The sequence below is a fragment of the Pseudoliparis swirei genome, chromosome 6, assembly GCF_029220125.1.
Source record: "Pseudoliparis swirei isolate HS2019 ecotype Mariana Trench chromosome 6, NWPU_hadal_v1, whole genome shotgun sequence".
NCBI lineage: Eukaryota > Metazoa > Chordata > Actinopteri > Perciformes > Liparidae > Pseudoliparis > Pseudoliparis swirei.
The window spans coordinates 5,288,354-5,301,590 of record NC_079393.1 but is presented as its reverse complement, the minus strand read 5'-3'; the positions used below and the strand labels follow the sequence as shown (position 1 = coordinate 5,301,590).

At 42.1% G+C, this 13,237-nt stretch overlaps 1 protein-coding gene across 1 annotated transcript in view; it reads left to right on the top strand.

Moving 5' to 3' along the window:
• Nucleotides 1-13,237, top strand: part of LOC130194874 (unconventional myosin-IXAa-like) — a 118,197-nt gene that overhangs the window by 51,229 nt on the left and 53,731 nt on the right. Inside the window, 4 exon segments of the mRNA XM_056416083.1 lie at nt 312-365; nt 5,341-5,438; nt 6,231-6,357; nt 12,016-12,105. Of these exon segments, the coding sequence (XP_056272058.1) occupies nt 312-365; nt 5,341-5,438; nt 6,231-6,357; nt 12,016-12,105 (369 nt within the window).

The following is a 13,237-nucleotide window of genomic DNA, read 5'->3' as shown; positions in this document are numbered from 1 at the left end:
TAACTGCCCCTCTGGAGACGTGTGTGTGTGTGTGTCTCTATATGTGTGTGTGGCTGTGTGTGTGTGTGTGTGTCTCTATATGTGTGTGTGTGTGTCTGTGTGTGTGTGTGTCTGTGAGGATTGTCCCTCACACAGTTACCAGCAGTGTCGTCTCTCTCCAGTCGGTGTGCGTTGTGTTGTTATTAACACTGCACACATCATGGTTGTGTACTTCCTCCTCACCGCTCTGCCCTGCCTTGTTGTGTTGTTGTTAACATTACCCTGAACACATGGTTGTGTACTTCCTCCTAACCGCTCCTCCTTGCTTCCAGATGACAAAGAAATCGCACAAACTCCGCTGGGACAATTCCTATGAGAGCGATCTGGTCAGTATCACGTGTGCGACGCCTTGTGTGCGTCTGTGCTCTCTGGGTGTGTCGTGGCTCTGCGCTGTGTTTCTGGTGCCGGTCTCGGGTTCTTGTTCCCTCTCTCTCTCTCTCTCTCTCTCTCTCTCGCCCCGCCCCGCCATCCACACACACGCCTGCTTTTCCTCTGAAATGGAATAAAAGATGAAGGCGACCTCAACTGACCTCAGCTGGACGGAAAACATGTTTAAAGGGATTCCTTCACTGGACTGAAGACATTATGTCATTTACTGGAAATTATGTTTTAACAATGATAATAAAAAAGACATCTCTCTTTTAGGTATAGTTTGACCAAGTAAAAGTAAAACATTAAGGAATCCCTCTAATCTATATGTTGTTTTGGCTTTGGACGCTTTGCTGATTGATTGATTGATTACGTCATACCTGGAAACCGACATCTTTAAAGGGGAGGTTCAGGATTTTTACCTTCACCTCTACATTTAAATGTTTTATCCCCCACATAAAATTAAAAAAAGGAAATTATAAGAGCAACACAGTCAGGGGAGGACATTTACATATTACTAAATTTTAGAGGCATTTAAAAAAAAATATACGTTTTTTAAACTTTTGAAATAATATTTAACCTAAAAAATAATAAATCTACTTATTTATTCTTACAGTATATGATAAATTGTCAAAAAATGGCAAATAATAAGACTTTTAGGCAGTAGTATAAGTGTTTTAAAGATAATCAGAAAACATAAATCAAAAAATCATATTAAATTGTATTATTTAATTGTTGTTCATTTAATTTATTTTTAAAACTATTAACAATTATAACTTATTTCTTTTTTTAAATTTTTATTTAAAAATATATTTATTGATTTTTGTGTGTGTACCTACCTAGTACAGGCAACACAGACAGGACACACACAACAGAGAACAAAAACAAAATACGATTAAATCTGTTGCCTCCATCCTCGTGATATCAGGGGCATAATTATATTTCGAAGGGGCAGTTTTACCCTTTGCCCTCGTGTATTTCTGACGCTGAATACTGTTAAATTGAAGGTAGATAACAATCAGGATCATAATGTGAAGCAGCGACAGTGTTCTTTATAGAATAGTATTTACAGGCTGTACATATATGTTGACTTTGAGCTACAGGAGCAAGAACAGGTGTTTTTTGCATTATCAGTAATTTACTACAGCCTTTGAGAGGCTGCATGAGAGTAAAGCTTTGAGGATTCAGATACAAATTGAGTGCATTGCACTCATGTTGTGCTCTTAGAATCCTGCGTGTCGGACCCCCGCCACCACCAACACTGGAAATGACCATATAAAGACGCGATCGAAGAAGTTAAATACCTTGAATTCCTCCCGCAGTTACCACAGAAACATGCACTCGGCAAGCGGAACGATAACTTTAAACATCCAGAGACGATAACGGAAACGTGGAGCGGGTGAGAAGCTTTCAATAGTGATCAATTGGCCTCACATCCTGAAACTTCCCTCTAAGTGTGTGTGTGTGTGTGTGTGTGTGTGTGTGCCACTGTCTTGCCAGTCTCCCCCTGAAGTGAGTGATGTTTGGTCAGTGGGATTTGGTTCCGCGTGGTTAAGGGAGTCGGTGTCTCCTATAATAGGAGATCGGGTTACTTTGACTTTGCCGGCGAGCAAACACTCGACATGAGAGTCGGTTTAGGGTAAACACGACTCGTCTCACCCTCTTTGGCTCTTTGGCTCCCCACTTTCTTTTTTATACTTTAAAAAAATATATAATTTGCTCCTTTATCCAGGAAATGGGTTTCATGAAGTTACTTGTAGGTTCTGTTTCACGTGTAACCATAACCCCAAAAACCATACCGCCCTCCTGCGGGATTCAAACCGACGTATTCGGAGTCGATGGCCTGGATTCCAGCGTCGTAGCAACAAAAAAATACGGAGGGATAATTCCTGTATGTCCTTTTTTTTTAAATCACTCCGGGAGAAAAATCTTGTTTTTAAAATCATCGTAACTTCAGTCGGGACGTGTTTAGCCTAGCTTAGCATAAAGACAGCTAGCCTGGCTCCACCTTCAGTGAACATCGGCACCTATTGCAGTATCTTCTATTTTAATTTACTCTTAGGATCCTACTTCTACGGTGTCGTCTTATATCGCCTTGTTTTTTTCTTTTATATGTTACCACGATGCCGTTTTCTTTCTTATTTAAAGCACTTAGAAAAAAAGTCGTGAGATTATTCCCGATCTTCTCATCTCACTCTCGCAAAGGAAGCAAAAAAAAAGAGCATTTATCAGCAAAATGATGAACTATTCCTTTAACTTCAAGGAGTCCCTGTCTACTCTTTTTTAGCTTTTTTTTCTTGGCTCCTCTTTATATTTTTCCCTTACACCACCGTCCCGCCTGTCTGCTGACACACTGTCTCCCTCAAAGGTCAGTCAATGACCTCACCGTCCAAGGAGATGACGTCACCATCTTGACAACCCCCCCCCCCCCCCCACACACACACACACACACACACACACGCACACGCACAGCTCTTGACAGGTGTCTGAGCATCTGACCGCCCCTTTGGGCCTATTTAACCCTTGACCTCTATTCCCATTGGTCAACGTGTGTGTGTATGGGGGGGGGGGGGGGGGGGGGAGAGCATGATGCAGTAAATAGAGACACCCGGTGCTTTAAACAGTGACAAGTGAATACACATTCCAGATGTCTGGAGACAAAAATAGAAAATAAACCAGAAAAAAATAAATAAAGTATTTGCCTAAAGATCCCAAAGACCAAACATGTTCTGGATGTTTCTGCCCTCGGTGTGTGCCGCTGGCTGCCAGGCGCTCGCTCTGTGGCTGTGTTTTTAAAAAAGAAAGAAGAGAAAAGTTACATTCTGTGCCTGTCTGGGTGTCTCTGGGCTTTTCTTTGGTCGTGTGGAATGCCGGCATGTTGCTGTTGGTGCAGGAGTCGAGCGTGGGGGCCTCGACCACGTGAATCACGATGAAGTCACGGTAAGTAGCGTGGGGGGGGGGGGGGGGGGCTCGACTGGATCCCCGAGCGACCTGTTGGAAAAGTGCTGTGTCGGCACTTTCCACATTCAGTGTTGTGAACTGGCACAACGTTACGCCTCCAAGTCGTGAGTGAGAAAAGCTTCTCGGTTGTTTATTAATCCTCCAGGACCAACAGCTGAAGGTTTTTTGGGGGTTTTTTCTTCTTTTTTTTCTCAACTTCCTTCGCCGTACATATCCCATTGTGCTGCTCGGCGTTGAGGTCGAACATGACCGACAATAAAAATAAAAAAAAGTGTTTTTTTTCCCCTCGGGTCCCGGCCGTGGCTTTTGTTGCAACCGGAGACGCTCGCCGGAGAAAAGATCGCCGCCCCCCCCCCCCCCCCCAACCCTTTTGTCTCTGCGGCTCTTGACGAGTTCCTTCGCCAGAGTAAAACAATGGAGAGCGAGAACATTGAAATGTAGAGGAGGCAACCCAGAGTGCATTATGGGGTGTCTTTTTTTCCCCTCGCTGCCCGGTCGCTGTGGTATGCGCTAATTACAGCCCGAGAGAGAGGAGACATGCCGACCGACCGGAGGCCCCGAGGACACACACACACACACACACACACACACATCATTGTGAACATGCAAGTCCTCGCTCTCTCCATCCTGTACCGTCACTGTACGACGTCAAAGGTCAAAGGTCAAAGTTATCTTTGGTGTAGATTTTCCAATGTTGAACATACAGAAAATCGAAAATAAGTTTCTCTCTTTTGTCGGACATTAAGTGAAATAATAGTAATAATGTGATATAGTAATAAATAAAGTGTCAACAAGAACAAAGAACATTGAGACAACATACATTTGACAAATTAAGGACCAAAAAAAAGAAGAGTTTTTGCAGCCAGTGATCGACATACAAATTCACCCCTTAAACGCAGAAGAAGTTATTTTTCTTTTCCGAGGTCGCTCCATGAATCATTCCACGAGCCAACACACCATTCGATGGATGGATTGGCGGCGGCTGCCGAGTCGGGGCGGCCGTGACCGCATTCAGTCTGCGGTAATCCGTTTGGTTTCTCCGTCGTGGTCTCATCCATTAAAGCTGTGTTCTTTGCCGCAAGTCACGTGATTTGGACTCGAGTCACAACTCTGACTCTGAGACGAGCAGCTCGATTGAGACTCCGACAGCGATGACTCGTGACTTTACCCTTTTTAAATCTGGAATGCCGTCTGAAGTCAAAATATATTATATATATATATATATGTTATTTTCTTAATTTCTTATTTGTCTATTTTATATACATTTTCTGATTTATTTGATTATAATAATTTAGGATAGGAATATATAAGCATTTTTTGCTCTGTTTTGTATATTACATATAAAAATATTATATTGTATTGCAATGATTGACTGAATAAAATACACAACAAAAACATCAAATAGTATATATTGTGAAAAAAAAGAAAAAAAGGACTTTACAGAATGAAATTAATCCACTTTTCCCACTTATGTTACGGATAAAGTATGAAAATGAAGAAAAACCTTTGAATCAATCCGACAGCAGCCAGTTGAAGGCGGGACACACATCAATAACCATCTTTATGTGTTTGAAAGTCATGCATACAAATTCTTTGAAAGGACATTTTCCGTCATTTTGGTGTGACGACACGCTTCAGGACTCGGGAGCCGGGACCTGAGTTCTACTTATGACTTATGACTCATTTTTCAGGTGCGATAACCTCCTATAAAAAGTCAGCGCAGTTCATCCAAGTGAAGCCCGTGAAATACTGTGTGAAACCGTCACACACACACACACACACACACACTCACTCATTTAGCTTAGATACACACGTCCATTGGAGCGCCGAGTCTTAGCCGTCTCTCAGGTTTCTCTTTATGTTTACGTGTATATTCATAAAAACATCCTTTGTGGTGCTGATGGCGCTCTCTGTCTCTCCCTCTCTTTTCCTCTGTGTGTGTGTGTGTGTGTTTTCACCTGACACCAGCAGGACTGCTTCACCGTGGAAGGAGAGGATCTGAAACACGACTTTGAGCGTCTGCAGCTGGCGATGGAGATGGTCGGCTTCCTGCCCACCACACGCAAACGGTAAGACGGCCAATCCGTGCACACGTGAACGATCACATGACCTCCGCCCCCGTCTTAAAGTCACGGTGCGGAAACATATTATTAGATCCGCAGAAACAAATGAATTCCTCTATAAATACTCCTCTTTATCTCATGTTCTCACTCAACATTCAAAATTATTTTTCTGCTGTCTTCAATGTCTTTTTAATATTTTTCCTGTTATATTGGAAATAACATGTATGTACGAGGAGAGCGTTGTGTAACCGGAGTTAAATTCCACGTATGTGCTCACGTACATGGCCAATAAAATCAAGCTGGTTCTGATATTTAACCAGGTGGAAACCTCCGGATTTGAAAAGTGAAGAAATCTTGAAGCGCCTTAAAGCTGCATTCTCTCTAACGGCCACCAGGGGGCGACTCCTCTGGTTGTATAGGAGTCTCATGAGAAGACGACGATACTTCTCACTTAAATTATTCCCTCAGGAAACATTGTAAACTCGTGTTTATGGTTTAGTCTTCTTCAATACAGCATGATGTGAAATAGGCGGTAAAGCAGGGTACGCTTTAGGGCGGGGCTTCCTTGTGATTGACAGGTGGCTGCCTCGGTGTCTGGTAGACGTCCGTGTTTATCATCTTACAACTTTGAACCCTTTCACGGTTCATGTATAACAGTCGACATCAGTCGAGCCTTAGGTCGTTGCAGTCGTAAGAATCGAGTCGGGTGCTTAGAAATACACATGATGACGAGGTGTCCTCTGCACGTATAATCTCTTTTATTGTTGACAATGAGTATCTTTGTTCTCCTCTTCTCAGGATCTTCTCCCTGCTGTCAGCCATCCTCCACCTGGGAAACATCCGCTACAAGAAGAAGACCTACAGGGACGATTCCATCGACATCTGCAACCCAGAGGTGCTGCCCATCGTGTCGGAGCTGCTCGAGGTGAGCGGCGGGTTTTTGGTGCTATTCGGGTCTCGGTGTGTTGCATCAGCAACGTTCAAACGCACCAAAACGCCACGTATGATATTGTGCAGAAGTGTATTAGTCTGAATACTTGGAAAGGATCATAAAAATGAAGATTTGGAGCAGGGCTTTTACAACAGGGCTCTGTTTGTTCTCCCTAAGTACTTTCTTAAAGTCATTCGGTTACACGCCCACTGGAGAGACTCAGAGCTCCTCACGGACTGAGTGGACTTCAAAGGGCCAGGAGCCTCCATTTAGCCAATGAGTTTTCATTGTGCTGTGTTTATAAGAGTTTACCTCCCATATGTGGGCTTTAGAGGTGGGGATAATTTGGACGTCTCTTTGGGACCTGAAGCGCCTCCTTAACTTCCTCTGTCGCCACAAGCTGAGCGCTTCAACAGAATGATGTGCGTGTGTGTGTGCGTGCGTGCAAGATAAAAACAGTATTATATGTTTTAACAAACAAATGAAAAAATCTAAAAAATCAGTCAATACACATTTGATTTTATGTGTGAGTGTGGATATATATATATATACATATTTAAATATATATATATGTATATAAATATATATATATTTATGTATATATTTATATATATATATACATATATGTATATATATTTATATATATATATTTAAGTATATATATTTATATATATGTATATATATATTTATTTAAGTGTATATATATATATATATAGCTTCGGACTCTTCGTCATCCACGCGATGATGATGATGAAGATGACGATCAGAGACATGGAAAAGCATTTCCTGGCGTGGGTTCCCGTGGCACGCAGCGTTTACAAATGTATGATGTGCTGAATTTGAGTTCATTCTCGACTGCAGTGCAGACCACACACACACACACACACACACACACACACACACACAAACACGCTGCTCTGATTTACCTCGGGATGGAGGCACGGTGGCACTTCCCAGTCCCCGTGACACAGCGGCCAGCCGGATGTTGCTCGTCGAGCCGCCGACACAAACAATGTCCGACGTGTGCCGGAGGCTCCTGTCAACAGCCCGGCGGGGATGTTATGACTGTGGAGAGGCTGCCAGGGTTCCCCTCTGACATCCAGACACCGAGGCTCTGACTCTCCAGAGGGGGGCGGGGGGGGGGGGCGGCGGCGGCGTGGCCTCATGCTCCGCGTTCGTGTTTTTAAAGTTCAAGTTTATTTGGACGTCTGCGTCGTTGGTGCAACGGCTGTTTGTCCCCCGGGGACGTATGAAACCTTCTTAAAGGGGAAGAGAAGAAACAACAACAACACGGCTTCATGAAACCAAACAGAGAGGGCATCTCAAATTCGGCAACATCCCTGCTGCAACATTTCCTTTTTATTTGTGACCAATAGGGGTCAACCAATAGGAAATCAGTGTTATTGAATGTGAGGAAAATATTGATGGTTATGTAATTCTCGACAGATAGACATCTCATGGTGAAAACCATTGGAAAATCATCTTAAAGGGTGAAATGTTCCATTTCATTGTTACTTGACAGAAAAAACCTGTGTTCATTATATAATTTACAAAGCGAGTACGTTTTTAGATTGTATTTTATATATTATTAGGAGCTCAGAGAATTGAAGAAGTACTTAATACTCACGTTGCATGACTTCATCTGATGATTGAAATAGGTTGTCGAGGTTCGTTCAATGTTTTCATGTGAGGGAAGGAAAAGCTCCATGAAGGGAGAAAAGTGAGTTTTCGTAATTTACCTGAACCTCTCATGGAGGTGGCGCACTTCCGTGAAGCCGTCAGAGCTTTCTCCTCCTCCTCCTCCTCCTCCTCCTCCTCCTCCTCTGAGGAGCACTGATTGGCGCCGGTGTGGACTGATGGATGAATAGGACCGAAACCGGACGTGACTTCCTGTTTCCCGCGGATGTGGAACTGGAAGAGGACGTGGAGCTCGGAGGAGCTGACGGACGGCCGACGGACCCGAGTGGTTTGAGCTCAGCAGAAACATTCCTGTGAAACTGGTAATCGGCCCAGAGAGAGAGAGAGAGAAAACTCGCTGTGAGAACCGATCCCACTGAGCTTTCTTCAGGGTATTTTAATACGAAAAACAGGATCATGAAACACATTATTTTGGAGCCACTGCGTTATTCATTTATTCATTAATCTGACCCACACATCAGACATTTTGATAAAATCCTGGCAGATGTCTGTTTTATTTACCGTATCAGTAACCGCACTGCGCTGTCTTTACTCCTTTTATTCAAACATCGGGCGAGTTTCCCAACTTCTAGAATAATCCCAGCCTGTATCTCATGAATATTTAAAGTCTGTTTGTGTTGCTTCCCACTGTCTACTGGTTTTATTTAGACGTAAAGAAAGCATATTAAGTGCTTCTGGCATTATTGAATATTGTTGGACTGCAGCAGCTCAGTATGACGAAGTCTGGAGTCTGGAGTCGGAGGACTTTTGGCATCTTTTCGTCGTATTCGGCCAGAATCCGACCCGGTGGAGCGTGAAGGAGAACTGTATATAAATAACTGATGGTCTTGTTTACTCTTGTAGGTCATATAGAGGCATTCGTATTAAAATGAGGCTGTTCACAACAATTTAAAACTGGAAACGTACACTTCCGTTCAAAAGTTTGGGGTCATCCAGACAATTTCATGTCTTCCATGAAAACTCACACTTTTATTTATCAATTGAATAGAAAATATAGTCAAGACATTGACAAGGTTAGAAATAATGATTAATATTTGAAGTATTAATTTTGTTCTTCAAACTTCAAGCTCAAAGGAAGGCCAGTTGTATAGCTTATATCACCAGCATAACTGTTTTCAGCTGTGCTAGCATAATTGCACAAGGGTTTTCTAATCAGACATTAGTCTTCTAAGGCGATTAGCAAACACAATGTACCATTAGAACACTGGAGTGATAGTTGATGGAAATGGGCCTCTATACACCTCTGGAGATATTTCATTAGAAACCAGACACTTCCACCTAGAATAGTCATTTACCACATTAACAATGTTTCGAGTGTATTTTTGATTAATGTTATCTTTATTGAAAAAACAGTGCTTTTCTTTGAAAAATAAAGACATTTCTAAGTGACCCCAAATTTTTGAACGGTAGTGTACATGAATGATGTTACTTTTCAAAAGAAAGCAGATGTCTGGAGCTACGCTACTGATGCCGAGCTGACCGTAAGGTCCATGAATTTGCAAGAAAATAGGACTTTTGACCTTCTTTAAAGTGTCTTTGTTGTTCCTAGCACACGAGACGACTGATGGCCACGTTCATGCAAAGCAAAGCCGTGATCGGTGCATCAAAGGAAAGAGATCAGGGTCCATCGATGTTGGCGTTTGGCGTCTTGAGATTCGCTTGGAATCCGACTCGAGGTCTTTAAGTCCCGGGGATAAGAAAGAAAAGGGAAGTAAGTGGTTAATTTGAAGACGGTACACACTGACCCCAGACCAGTGCTGACACACTTGTGTGTATTAATGGGATCAGCAGCAGCGAGCCGGTTACCCGGAGACTAATCCATGGACATGTACCGGCTAAAGACCAATCAGCAGGCTGCAGAATAGGCTTTGCTCTTCGTCCAGAGATTACCAGGCAGTGTGAAATGAAGTCTGATTATGCCACCACCCCACCCCCCCCCCCATCACACACACACACACACACACACGCACACACACACACGCACACGCTTCTGTGTTCATGTCAAAGCCTTCGGAGCCAGTCGACAAACGTAGATCCATAATGGTATTAGCTTTAACATTAACACCCTTGACTTTAGTACATGAAGCCCACTCCCATAATCCCTGTGGATGGAGGAGATGTGTGTGTGTGTGTGTGTGTGTGTGTGTGTGTGTGTGTGTGTGTGTGTGTGTGTGTGTGTGTGTGTGTGTGTGTGTGTGTGTGTGTGTGTGTGTGTGTGTGTGTGTGTGTGTGTGTGTGTGACATCTGCTTCTCCCACTGTGGCCCTGTCATCAATGGTTTGTCGGGGGCCAAGTTTCGAGGCGGTGTGAACTCCTCATAATCTGGGTTTCCAGCTGTGTTTGTCAGTTATTCCAGCCTTATAGGTGAGTTAGGGATGAGTGATGTGGATTACATCCTCTGTTGCCATGGCGATGCATATTGTAACACTGAGTACATTTTTTGGGAAACTTCTGTAGATGAAATAAACAGATGTGAACGTCTGTCTTTTAAAATATATATATATATATATTTTGAGATACTTTGTCACATGAAACCAGTGATGTCTAATTCAATCAGAGGAGATTCATAAATAAATATTTAAATTGATTTAAAGGGTGTGCTGTAACAAACTCCCTGGAGACGAATAAAGTGTCTCGTGGTCTTCAGTTCATCCTCAAACTGTCCTGTTCTGGACCAGGTGGTGTCAGTGGTCCTCAAATGCATATTACATGTAATATGTGGTATATTAACGGAGAGCTTAGGTTTCAAAAATCCCAAAGTAAATATTAGACAAAAGTCAAATGCGTTTTAATTATGTGAGAAACTCTCAATCTGAGTTCTGCCCGGTAATTAATTGGTTGCGCAGTGTAAATGTATACAGGACTGTCTCAGAAAATTAGAATATTGTGATAAAGTTCTTTATTTTCTGTAATGCAATTAAAAAAACAAAAATGTCATGCATTCTGGATTCATTACAAATCAACTGAAATATTGCAAGCCTTTTATTCTTTTAATATTGCTGATTATGGCTTACAGCTTAAGAAAACTCTAAAATCCTATCTCATACAATTTGAATATTTCCTCAGACCAAGTTAAAACATAGATTTATAACAGCAAAACAAAATCAAACATTTGAAAATGTGTTTCCAGGTGTTTCGAGTTAATTAGACGATTCAAGTGATTTGTTTAATACCCTACTAGTATACTTTTTCATGATATTCTAATATTTAGAGATAGGATATTTGAGTTTTCTTAAGCTGTAAGCCATAATCAGCAATATTAAAAGAATAAAAGGCTTGCAATATTTCAGTTGATTTGTAATGAATCCAGAATGCATGACATTTTTGTTTTATTAATTGCATTACAGAAAATAAAGAACTTTATCACAATATCCTAATTTTCTGAGACAGTCCTGTATGTCTTGAGCTTTTATTGTGAAAGGATAGCACTGAAGGGTGGATCTGGCATTGGCTTTTGTCGACGTTGAAAGGAGCAATAAAGTTTTCTGTCTCTGTGTTGAACTAATTAACATGTCCGTTTTTAAATGCTCATCGCTATTGGTCGCCGCCTTTATTTCGCGTATGAAATCGTATGAAAATTAAAAATGAGCGGGCGGCATTGATCAGGCTGGGATGCTCTCAAAAAAAAGTCTGTTGCATCATGGGAAATATAGGATTCTGCATTCAACACGAGGAGCTGAAAGTCTCGATAAGTGCAATATTACATTTCAGGAGAACCCCGTTAAATAATATTACGTGCTTCAAGATTATTGGACCGTTCCATATCATCGCTTTACTCATGACTTCCTCTTCTTTTTTTATCACTAAAGCTTAACTTTTGCTCCTGGGCCCTGTTGATGTCCATTCTTTAACTCCCTGATACTGTTCTCTGATAGGTCACAACATCCCTCCGAGACCTCTAAAGTGACCCCTAAACCTGACCTTGACCTTGTCCCCCGTGTCTCTGTGTCTCCAGGTCAAGGAGGAGGTGCTGCTGGAGGCGCTGACCACCAGGAAGACGGTGACCGTGGGCGAGAGGCTCATCGTACCCTACAAACTCGCTGAGGTGACACTTCCAGTTCCCGCACCGTATCAGAATGTGACACCCGCTCCACCTGACCTTGTAAAGGGGATGACCCCCCCCCCCCTCCCTTGTGAGGAGGCCTGGCCCCTGACTGCCACCACACATGACCTCAAACGTTTTTAATGTCCATTATATTTGCATAAAATGGACATTTTGGACAATGCATCACAGACAATATGATGCCCCCCCCCCCCCCCCCCCACACACACACACACACACCGCCTCGCTATAAGGCTCTTTTGATAGAGGTCTCTTCCTCTGCAACTTCCTGTTTCCTGTCGAGTCGAGCACAGGGTGACTTAACCCCCCCCCCGCCCACACAGCCCTCTGGGTTTACCTCCGGGCCGCCTCGGGTTGACCTAGATCTGTGCTCGTGAATAATTCGTGAATATTTTTGTTTATCTCGACCGTCACCACCAAACCTGCGATGGTTCAGAAACTAATCGCGTTTGGTTTGCAGAGCCAAAATCCTACACGTAGATAGTCTGTTACGCTGCCGCTCGACGGATTAGTTTAGCCCCAACAATGGTTTCTCCCGCTCTCTCGACGAAGAGTCCGAAGCTATATATACAGGACTGTCTCAGAAAATTAGAATATTGTGATAAAGTTCTTTATTTTCTGTAATGCAATTAAAAAAACAAAAATGTCATGCATTCTGGATTCATTACAAATCAACTGAAATATTGCAAGCCTTTTATTCTTTTAATATTGCTGATTATGGCTTACAGCTTAAGAAAACTCTAAAATCCTATCTCATAAAATTTTAATATTTCCTCAGACCAAGTAAAAAAAAAGATTTATAACAGCTGAGTGTTTGTCAAGGCTCAGGAAACCCTTGCAGGTGTTTCGAGTTAATTAGACAATTCAAGTGATTTGTTTAATACCCTACTAGTATACTTTTTCATGATATTCTAATATTTAGAGATAGGATATTTGAGTTTTTTTAAGCTGTAAGGCATAATCAGCAATATTAAAAGAATAAAAGGCTTGCAATATTTCAGTTGATTTGTAATGAATCCAGAATGCATGACATTTTTGTTTTCTTAATTGCATTACAGAAAATAAAGAACTTCATCACAATATTCTAATTTTCTGAGACAGTCCTGTATATTTA